We start from the raw sequence: 13,544 nt of genomic DNA, 5'->3' as shown, positions 1-13,544 counted from the left end.
TATTAGACAATCAGAATCTGCTGTAGGAGGCAAGTGATTAACAACCATGCTTCTTTGATTCCATTTTTGATGCAGTAATCATGTCACATTTTTAAAAGCTGTTAAGACACAAAATGGACTTTTATTCCAGGTAGTATCTAATTTTCTCCGTGTGACAGAGTATCATCCTTTTGTTCAGTTCATGTGCCCATCTTTATATCCTTTAGTCTGAAGATTTTGGCTGTAAGCATGATGCAAAACTGTATTTGTAATAAGGCAAAGATGTCAGAAAATGTAGATGTTAACATGTATTTGGAAATAATTTGATTGTGTGGCTAATATTAAAAAAGTAACATGTCTGCTCCATAGAAGTCAGTAAAAATTTTCCTGTTGCCTTCAAAAGGCTTTGTACACTTTTGCAAACAAAAGAGCATGGACTTCAGTAAGAGGCCATTAAGCAGTTTTCTTCTGACTTTCCCTGACATTAATTAGAGCACTAGATTTCAGAGGTGACAGCATCAAGAACGTTAAAACGATCAGGGTCTTACAAACATTGTCCTTTCAAATCATACTGTGCAAAATCTTCCTGTCCAGGTAAACAATATTCATTTACAGATTTTACCTAAGCTTCTGTGGAATCTTTATGTATGTACTTGACTGTGTACAATTTCTTTCTCTGTGTTAATGAAAAAGCAATCAGATTGTGTGTCTTTTCACATGTCCCTGGACATGAGTGTACCTCTCCAGTTACACAGGTGTTTATGTAGGCACTCTGAACAAGATGAAGTTTTAAAGAAATCCAGAGGTGGCTGCAACCCACCAGCAATGCTGAGGATGACCCTGTCCTCTGTTTAGTTATTGATAGTTGGGAAGAAAGAGGAGGAACCAGGACATGCAGTGTGTGCAGAGGAGCACACGGTCTGACAGTCACATGTCACAGTATATTTGCTTCTTCACATTTAGTGTTATGTTTGGTCCTATAGGTGGAAAGAAAAAATGTGGGATTAATAGTGGGACTAATAGGGATGGAACAATGTAGGGAAGGTAGGGAAGAAAGACTGAGGACTTTGGCAGTTCTTTTAAGTTTTTGTGTGGAAGTACTATATTTCTCTACAGGTTTGTTCTTAAAGATGAAATCTTCAGTATAGCAACTTTTTTTTTAGAAGGTTTATATAAGATGTCATGCCCAAAATAAACATGCCATTTTTACATACTAGAGGCATATTATGAAACTGCTTTTATTCAGTAAAATGCAACACTTACCCGTAAGACCAGCGGCTTCTGCTGATAAGAAGGCACTCCAGGATAGGAGGAAAAACAGACCTGTCTCCAACATAGGAAACTCACACAGCTTTGTAAATTTTGTCAAGTGCTAAAAAATTACTAAGGAAAAATAAAAACCCAATTGTTTTGTATGCTAAAATTGCCCCCAACCTTACAAAGGATCAAAGAAAGCAAGCTTCTCCACCATAGTCATCTCTAAGAAGCTGATTTCAGGGAAAACTACACAGCTTCTAAATGATTTATAAGAGGAGAGTCCAGCGCAGGCTTTAAATTGGTGAAATATATAAGCTGGCTATTTCTAGCACTTTTGAGGTTTTGAACCAGTGCCTAACTGATTGCATTTGTTCTTCTTTTCCCAGAAAAGGGGAAAAGAAATAATTTTGTCCAGTTTTGTAAACACACTGATATTTGTTTACATTTGTCTTAATGCAAGGAAGGTGAAATTTGCTGCTCTTTCTACGACAGTATATTACATGAAGAACTACAAAACACAAGAAAAAAATTGCAGAGGAACAGATATAACTTTTATTTCTAGTTTAGGTAAACTGACTGACTTGATGTGTAGTCTAGTGTTTGCCTTGTATTTTTCTGTAATTGCTGCTAGTCTGTAGTTCAAAAAGAAGTTGCTGCAGTTCATAAATATATGATTTAATCTCAAAATATCATAAAACACTTTCCTAAAATTATAATTATTTACAAATAGTAAAAGAAGGACCTAATGTTAAAATGACATTTGCATATTGAGTTCTTTGTAAGTTCTGACAAGTGAAATTTCCTGTTAACCTGTGATTTGACTGTTTTCCAAGTCTTGAAACAACAGTGAAAAGGTTCAGGCTCAAACTAAATATGATAAATCTCAGATGTCACACATTTGATCCAACACATATAGATTTTCTCTCTAGAAACAAACCATAAAGGATATTAAAGCTGTGACAACAGCATAAGAGGATCCCATGGCAAATGATCCAGCAAAGATTCCCAGGAAATTTCCCACTGACCGGAAGAAAGCAGCAGCATCAAATGTGTTGGGATTCTCCTTAGGACTGTAAATGGATATAGAGCTGAAAAGAAAATGAAGGCAATGGAGAGAGAAAAATGAATAATGATTTCAATCACTTTGTTATGATTTTGGAATCAGTAATTCAAAATGAACATGTTCAGGGACTCAGAACGCAAACCAAGGCTCCTCTGGGCCAATAGCAGATAGGAGAGCAAAGCAAATGGAGACTAGGGGGTAGAATGCGTTATTTTCAAGGTATTGCACTGGAAATCAAGAGTGTACTGCTAGTCAGTAAACATTTTTATACTAGAAGTGCCATAAAGCATATTGTTTCCAGGCCAACTAAACAGGTAGGTGTATAAGAAAACTGCAGGGTAGATAACTTTGAATTATTTATTGGCCATATGTATTTAGAGCAGTTATATATTCACAAATATTCTTGATTAAAAGTGCAGCTTTATGGCTGAAACTCAAATGGGTAGCACAAATCACAGTAGGTACCAAATCTGCAGCAGCATTCTTGTCATAAACCATCTAGTAGTTTCCTTCCTGGTGTAACCCTTCATAAATAGAGCTGAAATCGTATCAAGAGCTCAACTATATGAAAACTTGCAGGTAGAATGAATGTTTTCCCACAGAAAGAAACTGTTGCAGTTGTCAAAGGTCATCTTGTGCATTGCACCCCTGAGTATATCCATTAGGAGTATTTTTGAATGGGAAGTGATGCCATCAAAAGAAAGGCTGTGAAGCGTTTTTGAGAGTTTGAGGGTTTTTTGCTACTAGTCAGTTATTCCCCAAAACATTAGTAACACTTTTTTTTTTTCTTGCTGAAAAGTCAAATTGAACAGATGCACAATCACTGTAAGCCTCCCAAACTAATTAGCAACATTTTAGATCTTTGTGGTTCAGTTGCTTTTGGTACTGTAGGTCTTTCATGTTCCTTGTCAAAGAAAATGTACTGAGCTTGGCGTTGGATTCCAGAAAGCATCTTGGATTGCTGGAAAGTGATTGGTATTTTAAGCATTAAAAATTTAGAATTTTGTAAATGTTTTGAATATTTTAAGCTCTTGCATATTAAGAATGTGATCCCTTCAGTCAGATGTCTTCCATCTGGAGATCAGGCTTAGAGATGAAGCTCTGTATGAAGGATTTACTAAACAGCTGCATTCATTTAGGAATCTCCAAATAACACTACGACATGTGAAAACAGATCTCAATGCTTTCAGTCTGTAAAAAAAGCCACAAGGATTCTAAAGGCATAAATGGTGGAGCACTAGTAAATGTGAGCAGTGAATATTTATCCACTATAACCGAAATTACTAAGCGCCAAAATCTGGTATCTCTGGTTACGCTGATTAGTACCATTGCAATGCTGGGGAGATGATTTGTAGTGGAAAGAGCTGTTAATGTAAGTACAAAAAATACTGTTCCCAGAAGAAATGCTAATTCACAATATATTGCTATCTAAATTTTCAGTCCTCTTTCAACTGTGACTCTCTTAGGCCAGGGGTCAGCTATAATTCTTTGCTTCTCCTGCATTCAAAGGATTCTTCAAATGTTTGTGATTTCTGGCCTACTCAAAATTTATTGTTTTAGGCCCCATAGGAAATAAAGAACTACTTTAAGCCATAGAAGCATTCTCTAAACTGATGAAATATTTCAGTTCTATCAAAGTGATCTTATCAGCTGTAATACCAAACATTTATAGTCTAATTTACTAAGTCTATTTTGTATACTTAGGGAGGGCTTCGGTTTAGTTGTTTAAAGTTGACACTGTTTGGTGGTGTAGCTAGAACTGTTAGATCTAAAGCTTTTAGTTGTGTCTTGATAGCAAAGCAGCTACTTGGTTCTCTGATATTTGCCCCAAATAAGTGTACAGAGACTGCACCTGCTGTTCTGTATGGCTGAGTGAATTATAAATCAGGAGATGATCTTTTGTGTCACTGTTTTTTTTTCTTTTTTTTGGTGTGTGTGTGCTATTGCAAGCAGTGAGTGGTGAATTAAGAGGAGTCAGCCTGATTACACCCTAAAATTGCTGTATTATATTAATACTGCTCTGCCCACTGAATGGGTGCTCAGTAATAAGAAGTAAAATAAAGAAATTATGACATGTAGTGAAAGTTTGGTAGTCAAATGTAAGCTATAGCCATTAACCGACTTTTTATTAAATATATTAACCTTCAGGCAAGAAAAGTTGACTTTGTTAAAACCAGTTAGGGTTCCAGTTTGCCCTCCAGTTTACCAACAGCTTTCAGGAATGAAGAAAACTAGATGAAAGCATCCTGTTCTTAATGTAGTTATTTCAGGAACAAATATGGAGTGACTCATTCTCACTGGGAATTTTTTCTACTGAATATGGCCCCCAAACCCCATGACTTTTTCAAAGCATCATAGCACAACATATGCTCATTATGCTAGCAGTGGTTTCTGGTCTAAATCTTTCCAGAACTTAGGTTTCCCTGCAGCTCAAATATACGTAGTTCTGGTTTTCATTTTGCTATTATTTCTTTTTTCTGAAAATGTTTCTCCTTTAACATTAACTTTTAAACCATTTCAAGCATCTGAAGCATACTAATTGCCCTGATAATTTTTCTATATAAGCTGTCTTTCAATAGAACAGGATTTTATTCTGTTTGTTGTAGTCCTTCCTGACAAGACAGTTATTTGACCTAAAACTAAAATTGCAAAGTTTGACACTGGAGAGAATCATATTTAAACTTACAGTGCCTGCTTTTCTTCCTTTTCCTCAGAGAGCAATTCAAGAAACACGCTGTCATGACTTGTCATTCTCCTACGTCTCTCTGTTCCTGACACAAAATGGGTTCATCAGAGTTCATTAACAAGCAGTATGTGAGAGCTTGATAGTAAATTTGAAACTGTGTTTAGTTTTTAAATATTAGAGGTTTTCTAATTGTTGAAACAGTATAAGAAAAATTTGGTTCATTTCTATAAATCTGTATCAGAGGTGGATTAAGCAAATCCTGAAAATAAATGCAGTAGAAAACTCTTTTCAGTGATTGATAAATGAACAGAACTAATGGTAGATATGCTTTATCTGCCACCTATAATGAGATGGAGCAGAGGGATAGGAATGAAAGATTTGTCCTTAGTGAATGCTTGATAGACAAATCTCACAAACAGCTGCCACAGTCCCTACTAGCTATCTATATGTAAACTTGGTAACCTTTGCCTCTCCTTGAGGTTTGAGTTAGGAATAATACTTAGCTTCCTTAATGGTTCTTATAAGGATTAGATAGCTCTTTCTGTATTAGAAAACTATTTAACAGATCCCTTTTTCTTTCCAGTTCTTCTGTGCTTCGTTGACTAAATATCAGTGGACAGGGTCAAGTCTTTCACAAGTTTCAAAAAGTAAATATAGGCAATATTTATTTATAAAATAAATCACAAGATAGAATGGTAGCTTTTGCTTGAAATGGAACGAAAGATTAACAATTGTGTCAGTTGTACCACACTGATCATTCCACTTCTTCCCTTCCCTCATCTGTTACTAAACCCCATGCACCGGTACAGCTGCTGAAGAGCAGCTCTGCAGAGAGAGACTTGGGAGTCCTGATTGATAATAAGCTAAATATGAGCCAGCAATGTGCCCTTGTGGCCAAAAAGGCCAATGGCATCCTGGGATGCATCAAGAAGAGTGTGGCCAGCAGGTCGAGGGAGGTTCTTCTCCCCCTCTACTCTGCCCTGGTGAGGCCTCATCTGGAGTCCTGTGTCCAGTTCTGGGCTCCTCAGCTCAAGAGGGACAGGGAAGTGCTGGAGAGAGTCCACCGCACGGCCACCAAGATGATCAGGGGAGTGGAACATCTTTCATATGAGGAAAGGCTGCGGGAACTGGGGCTGTTTAGTCTGGAGAAGAGGAGACTGAGGGGGGATTTTATTAATATTTACAAATATCTAAATGGTGGGTGTCAGGAGGTTGGGACATCCTTTTTCTCTAGTAGCTAGCAACAGGACAAGGGGCAATGGGATGAAGCTGGAACACAAAAAGTTCCACTTAAACAAAAGAAAAAAATATTTCACTGTGAGGGTGAGGGAGCCCTGGCACAGGCTGCCCAGAGGGGTTGTGGAGGCTCCTTCCTTGGAGATCTTCAAGACCCGCCTGGAAATGTTCCTATGTGACCTGATGTAGGTGAACCTGCTTCTGCAGGGGGGTTGGACTAGATGATTTCTATAGGTCCCTTCCAATCCCTACCATTCTATGATTCTATGAAAGCTCAGCATGATGAAGAGTATTTCTTTCTATGGACTGATATAGGGGTACAATACTAAAGGTCTCAATGACAAGCAGAAGTGCTGCTGCAATAGAATGTCTACAGTCACATTTCCAGTTACATCTTAATTGCTTTTTACATTTTCAGTTATTCTCAGGAAAAATCCATTTATTTGTAAGATCCTTTTCTTCCGGTAAGATTTCACAATGTATTTTACTTTTGAAAAAAAACCAATTAAAGGCATTGAGGATTAAAGATTTTTTAGTAAGTCATGGAAATTTTTTGAGGAAAAATCTGTAGGTGAGGATATATTTTGTGTCCTACCTTTTGTTCCTGTCAAAGCTTGATATGCCTAGGGCTAGTGTGGTAGCATCAAATAAAGAGATGTTAATCAGTCACAACTAGAGGAACAGCACAAAGATTCTTGGTTTTAATATAAGCTAAAGTGATACAACACATGTATCAGATGAATTTTAGGAAAAGGCAACATGCTGAAGAAAAATAGTCAAGTATCAGGAAGAAAATGTGTGCAAACGGCAGAAAATTTCTAACAGCGTGATATGGAACCACTGATTAGAAATAAACTATAAATAAACTGTTTTATTATTTTCTATTTGACAGACATGAAAACAAACAGTTTATCATCTTTGGAGGGTTTCCACTTGCTAAGTTACAGGGCTTCCTCTTCCCCAGTGGCCTCCTTCCTATTTGCTGCACTATCATGAGTCACACAATACTGCACAGAAGAAAATCAGGGAAAATCGAAAGAAAAAAAAATCACACCTGAAAATACAAGAAGGTCAGATATTCCTTAAAATATCTTAATTGAATGAAATGGGATCTCCCTCAAGTGATAAATAATTTTAGAACTACTTGGTGATTTCATCAGCTGCTAATTAAGAAAAATAAAACAGGCCAGGAAAAAAAAAACAAACCTGGAGTTCAAGGTTATTTTTAAGAAGGAAAGAAAGACTTTTTCCTGACTTTATACAGAAAAAGGTAGGTGACTATAATGAGTTACACAATTTGGAGCTTTCAGAGAAGTGGACTGAATTGAACAATTTCTGCTCCCACACAACTTTTTTACTGTACAGTTTTCCTAAAATCATTTGAAGAAAGATAGAGACAGAAGAGTATTTTTTCCACAATGTAAGAGTTTGAACTAGAATTTAGATATAAAAGAGCAGGCATAGCACCTGGCACCTACAGCTACTCTTGGCAAATTTAAAGTTGGCAAAGCCTTCCAATCTTCCCTTAAAAAATACCTCCTCACGCACTAATAGTAAGTAGATGAACTACAAAAATGAAAATAAATGAGTTAAGATTGGGAAGTGAGTATGCTAAGCCAACAAAAGCACACAGGGAAGGGAAAGCAAAGAGACATACCAGTGCAGGAAGGCTTTAGGACTAGCAAAGGCAGTAACAGGGGTTTGAGGCGAAGGTACAGAACATTTCCAACATCAAACAATCTTAGTGTATTTTTCAGACACATTTAAAACAGTAAACAGTAAGCAACATAAATGTGCAGAAAGTGCATTAAAAGAATATAGATGAGTTTTCTGTAGATTCTTCTGTATAAAGAAATCTGTCTTCCTGGAATTTATTCCTGACAATATTTGCAAATATTTAAAGAATTGAGGCTCCAGAAACATGGATTTCACAGAAATATACATCTTAAGCTTTCTATTTATATATATGTAAGAACTGCAAAATAACCCAGTTACTGATGACTGCATTACCGCTCAAGTGGCTTGTGTTTGAACCTTCATATTCCTGAATTTTGTTCTCCTTGGAAATACATCACATCATGGTTTTTATTCCACTCACAACCTGGTTTCAGTGCACTGCTAGTAGTGCTATTGGTTAAAATTCTATAGGAAAAAAAAATGTCTAGCAGTTATTTTAGGAACTATCTTCTAGCTGGGATAACACTGTTCATTTTTCTGTGTCTTGATGTATTTGTTTTATCTCTTTTCTGTCCGTACTTTTGTCCCTTTCTAGGCTTTTCCAGACTTTATAAACTAGTATAGGACATTTTATTTTTATTAATTTAAGCCAAAGTACCACTGTTGTCTCATATAGGACTTTTATTTGTTTATGAAAAACTTTCTCAAAACAAATTTGTTGGCAGCTCCCAAGTGGCTACCTGATGGCAGATCTCAAAGCACCAGCCAAGCTGGAGAGGTAAAGCTGTCACAAACTTGATGTAAAATATAAGTTTTACCATTTATGAAGAAAAGCAACATATGCATGAAAACAAACAAGCAAACAAGAAATCAGGCTCTCTGCTAGATTTTCACTTCACATAAAGTATCATATGCTAGTTCTACTGATAGACTCGGGCTTCTTTTTTAGGTGACCTGATGTAACTGGCTAGCTTACTATGTTTGTCAGTGGTATCATAAAGCAGCTGCAGAATTTGAGTGACTGTCCCTTCACTTGGGCAGTCAGAAATCAATTTAGCTCATCAGGAGCAATCTTTGGCAGCTAATAATAAATATTTTCTACACTGATAACTATTTCAGTTTTCTTCTTTGTTCAGGCCTGAGCTGACACACGACAGCACCTTGTAGTACTGTCAGAGAAAATAATGAGTAGCTTGTGTTGTTCCAGATAGACTTTTCCTTGTGCAGATCTTAGTTCTCATCTAGCCTCAAACAACAGGGACTGCGGAAAATCCATCATAGAAAACCTTCTACTCTGTCTCCCTAGTTATTACCCTTAGGAAACCTTCTCTAGCTCCTTAAGGAGCCTTGGAAACCATCTCTTTATTATGGTGATGCAATTCTTACCCTGAAAATTCTGCTGTTTTCACTTTAAAAGGATCTAGTAGCTCATTCATCTCAATGGGGCCAAACCCAGTATCCCAAAGCCCAGGAGAAACCTCTGCAAGTCCCTCCTGACATAGATGCTGGGATCATCTCTTCCCTGTGTTCCCAATCAGAACTTGACCATTACAAACCTGTAGTCATTGAAGACATGTAGAAAGGAAATGTGAGATGATAGTTCTGACAATGAGTAGGACCTAATGGGCCTACAGGCTGAACAATCTCAAGTTTAAAGTTATCTGATCTGGTGTGGAATTTCTCTACCCCTGTGCATCTAAGAAACTGTATGTGCTGTCCTAATGTAACTGTACTAGTATCTTAACTTTTTATTACCTCATTCCCAGCAAATACTACCCTGTCTTTATATTTAACAGAAACAAATCTTAATGAACAGAAACCTGGACTTAATTTTTTTGTAAACGAAAATTAAGGCTTTAATAGCAAAATCTGTTTGAGTTTATCTGAAGCTTGACATAGGAGTGTTTCATGGCTAAATGACTGCTATAGCTTCTAAATGTCTAATTTTAATAAATCTATTTCAAAATATCACAGTCATTTTCCAGTGTTAACTCTTTTCCAAAAAGCTTGTCCTGTATCTCTGAGAGGAATGAAGCACATCAGCAGAAAACAGTTGGCTGGTATTGGGTCGTCTGTGACAGGATGTGCTGCATTCTGTGCTATGCTATTACCGGTGCCTGACTGTCCTTACTTGCGAGGTGATCATATCAAAAGGCACATAATTTACAGATTTCAGCATCATTTAATTAAATAACTCAGGCAGAGCATATCCAGTGGATGTACCTCGTACTTTATATAGGTGTCTTTAGGCACCCAAGAAGTGCAATAATCCCCAAGATATATTTCAGCTAAAATTGATTCCTGAATAAAAATAAAATGATAAAAGTGAGAAAGAGAACCTAAAATTTAAATGTATATATTGTACTAGTAAGGGAATTAGATGTGCTGTATGCCTTATTATTATTGCTAACATTTGTCTATGAGTCTGAACTATCTTTATGCCTCCCTACTCCTGATACTCAAGTTGAGAGCTATCACACACTCCCAGCTCTCACAATCCAAACTTGCAAAATGATCTAATGATTTGTATTTCTCTAATAATTACATAGTGTGCAACACTTAATTCATATATGGCTAGATCTTTATCTCTTATCATCTTTACGCTATTCTTCATTATAGCATTCCTCAGTTTCTTGTCTGTGGGTCACTAGTATCCAAAATTACTCAGAGGAGAGTTGATTAGGCAAGAGTTAGGTTAGTGGTTGGACTCAATCTTAAAAGTCTTTTCCAAGTGTAATGATTCTATGATAAACACTCATCAGAAACCTTTATACAACCTTCTATCTAAGTGGCAGTTCTTACCACTAGTTCAGGGTGTTGAGACCCTGGAATAAGGGTCTTCAGTGAAAATGGTGTATCACCTTTGAAAGATAAAAATGTAATTAATGTGTAATAAGTATTCTATAAGCAAAGTGAAACGAGTTTAGTGTGCTCTTGGAGGCCTAACTCCACTCACAGCTCAGGACTATTTGTATGAAAGTGACAAAATGTAATACCATGGGACTTAATTTACCCTACACATAGGAAGCGCAAGGAATAAAAACATCTGAGCACACTAACAAGATGCTGACTAATGTGTCCATAGGAGGTAAAGAAGGTGATTACTAGAAGGAGTAGTGGCCTTAATTAAACCCCTCTTTTTTACTAAAATTGTTGAGATAACTCCAAGATGAGATAATGAAGCCTTCCAACTACCCTTTTATAATGACTGCACTCTTGCAAATAAACGTGATATTTATCTACGTCTATTGAATTCTACCTCCCTGTTGATAAAACAGTGCAGCCTGATGGTTGCCTGCACTGAGTGATACATGTTAGCATGCTGCAGCAGATTACCACTAAATGACTATGATTTACTGTCATCCTGCATGAGCGCTCTAGATGAGAAACTGCCTCGAACTACCATTACAATGATAAGTATCTGAAGTAACTCCACTCATTTGATGCAGTTGTTCCAGATTTACCTTGGTGTTACAAAAAAAAGAGTAGAATATGACCCAAACACTTTAAGGAACATTTCAAGGAGCTTAGGTAGCCATGAAATATCTTTTGTCCTTACGGGCAACTAGTAGTGATTACATGGAAACAATTTGCGCTAAAGCTTTATCGAATCATAATTTTCTTAGAATCACCGAGCCCATGAGAAGAATAACAGAAAATGATGTATATTTTATGTCAGACAGTTCTTCATTCATTTAGGGGTCGACTCATTGTCATAACATTGTAGCAGAACTCACTACACCTATCTGTAGTCTGAAATAGCGAGGGATGAATAGCAGCCTTCCATTTGTAATAACAGCTAGTTCTTTTCCTTCACAAATGTATCGTCCTACTCACATCATCCTTCTCTCAGGTTTAAATCAACTTCTCCCTGGGAATTAGATGGTTAAACAGTACCACAAGTACACTATAATCTTCTCTGAAATCCCCTTGAATGAATCTGAACAAAGAGGTGGAGGGGCATTATCAGATTGCTTAGCTGATCAATGAAAGAACAAATGTGGCAGATTCTTATTTTATATTTAAAGAGCTTTTCTAGGGTCTCTGCTTATCAGGATCCTGAGATCGATATGTTCAAGGGTTCTGTGTACCATTTCTTTTCACAGACAGCATTTCAAATCTCAGGAAGCCTATCTGTAGACAGCTCAATACTCCCAGAGACAGTGTGAGGAAGCTCTAAGTGCCCAGTTCTCCCCTTCTTGAGGACGACAAATAGCCTGTTCATTTATTGCTTCACTCACCTTTGTCAGTAAAACAGGAAAGAACTCCATTCTTACCACTGGTCTGCCAAGCCTCAACTGTTTCATGTAACTGTTCTGTTTTTAAGTGTAACAGAGGATGTAAAGTTTACTTATTAATGTCAAAAAGGAAGAACAGAATTGGGAACCTGTTACTGGTGATATGATGCTAAGAATTTAAGGCATTGAGTGAGGGAGCAGGAGAAACTAAAGATAATTATATCTTTGTGATTTCTACCAGATCTCAGGCACTGCATGCTTTTGTAATTTTTTTCTCAGGCACAACAGTAGTAGTTGTGGGTTTTCTTCTGTGTTTCCTCTTTTATTTCATCAAAATAAACTCTTTGTGACAAAAAAGTCATTTAAAGAAGCTGGATTAAATTATAATCTTTGTTTAGAACAAACTGAGAGTTTAGTAAATAGTCAGTAAAGTATAGGTAATTATCTGTTAAGAGATGTGTAAGCTACTGTTTGCATTTAAAATATATTCTAGACAGACCTATATCTGCTGTTGGAGGATTCAGGTAGTTGCTAGAGTAGATGGATAGTCTACAACCCTTACTGAAGTGCAGTGCCAAATTTCTGGCCTATCAACTGCCTTGGGCTTTTTTCACTTCCAGAATGTTTTCTGTAAGAGTTCAAGAAAGGAACTCCCAGTCTCCCTTCACACAACTTCATAGTTCTTTGGATTTGTGAACAGAGCAGTAGAGGAGCCCAATGCTGAATGCTGCTGATGAAGGTAAATAACATTAAATCCCATAAAAATTATTTTAAAAAGAGTCTGAAAGTCTATCTAAAGTTTTTTTATGTTTCATGTTTTCCCTCATTCCCACCTTAATCTCTCTGGTGTGCAATAAATAGGAAGAAATTATGATCCTTGATATGTGTCCATGACATGGTATGTGGTCCCTGTACAGTCTGTGCTTGAAAAACACATTTTATCATAGTTAGAGGGGTTTAAATAGGAACATAGTTTTACATGTCATGTACAGTTTCAACATCTGGAGTACAGTTTGTAACTCATACCCAGATTTTTGTACAAATTAAAGAAAAAAAAAGTTTAATGCTGTGGGTAATATTGGAAACAGATATAAATAAAACAGGCCACGTGATTTCTAATGTGCCTGGACTGAATATTGGATGACCCTACTCAATCCAGATTTGGAATAACATTACCTTGAGGTCAACACAAAACTTCATCCACATGTTAATGGAGAAAATAGTACATTATTGTCTCAGGTAGCATGGTATGCTGCAAGGGATATAAAATAAAACCTTAAGAGATGTATATTTCATTTTGAACTGTTTTGTGTTAGCACTGCAATTTTTCCTTTGTATTAGTCATTAGCACTTTTCAAGGGTGGGCCGCATATTTTTTTCCCCCAGTGAAGATACACTCAGTTTGCCA

At 36.8% G+C, this 13,544-nt stretch overlaps 1 protein-coding gene across 1 annotated transcript in view; it reads right to left on the bottom strand.

The window, feature by feature from the left end:
• Positions 1-13,544, bottom strand: part of SLC9A9 (solute carrier family 9 member A9) — a 183,560-nt gene that overhangs the window by 107,720 nt on the left and 62,296 nt on the right. The window contains exons 7-8 of the mRNA XM_062005547.1: positions 2,186-2,324; positions 1,243-1,348 (exon numbers count right to left, since the gene is read on the bottom strand). Coding sequence (XP_061861531.1) covers positions 1,243-1,348; positions 2,186-2,324 — 245 coding nt within the window. The remainder of the gene's footprint in view (positions 1-1,242; positions 1,349-2,185; positions 2,325-13,544) is intronic.

The sequence above is a fragment of the Colius striatus genome, chromosome 12, assembly GCF_028858725.1.
Source record: "Colius striatus isolate bColStr4 chromosome 12, bColStr4.1.hap1, whole genome shotgun sequence".
Lineage (NCBI taxonomy): Eukaryota > Metazoa > Chordata > Aves > Coliiformes > Coliidae > Colius > Colius striatus.
Note: the sequence above shows the minus strand (reverse complement) of the source record. Positions and strands in the feature narration are given on the sequence as shown.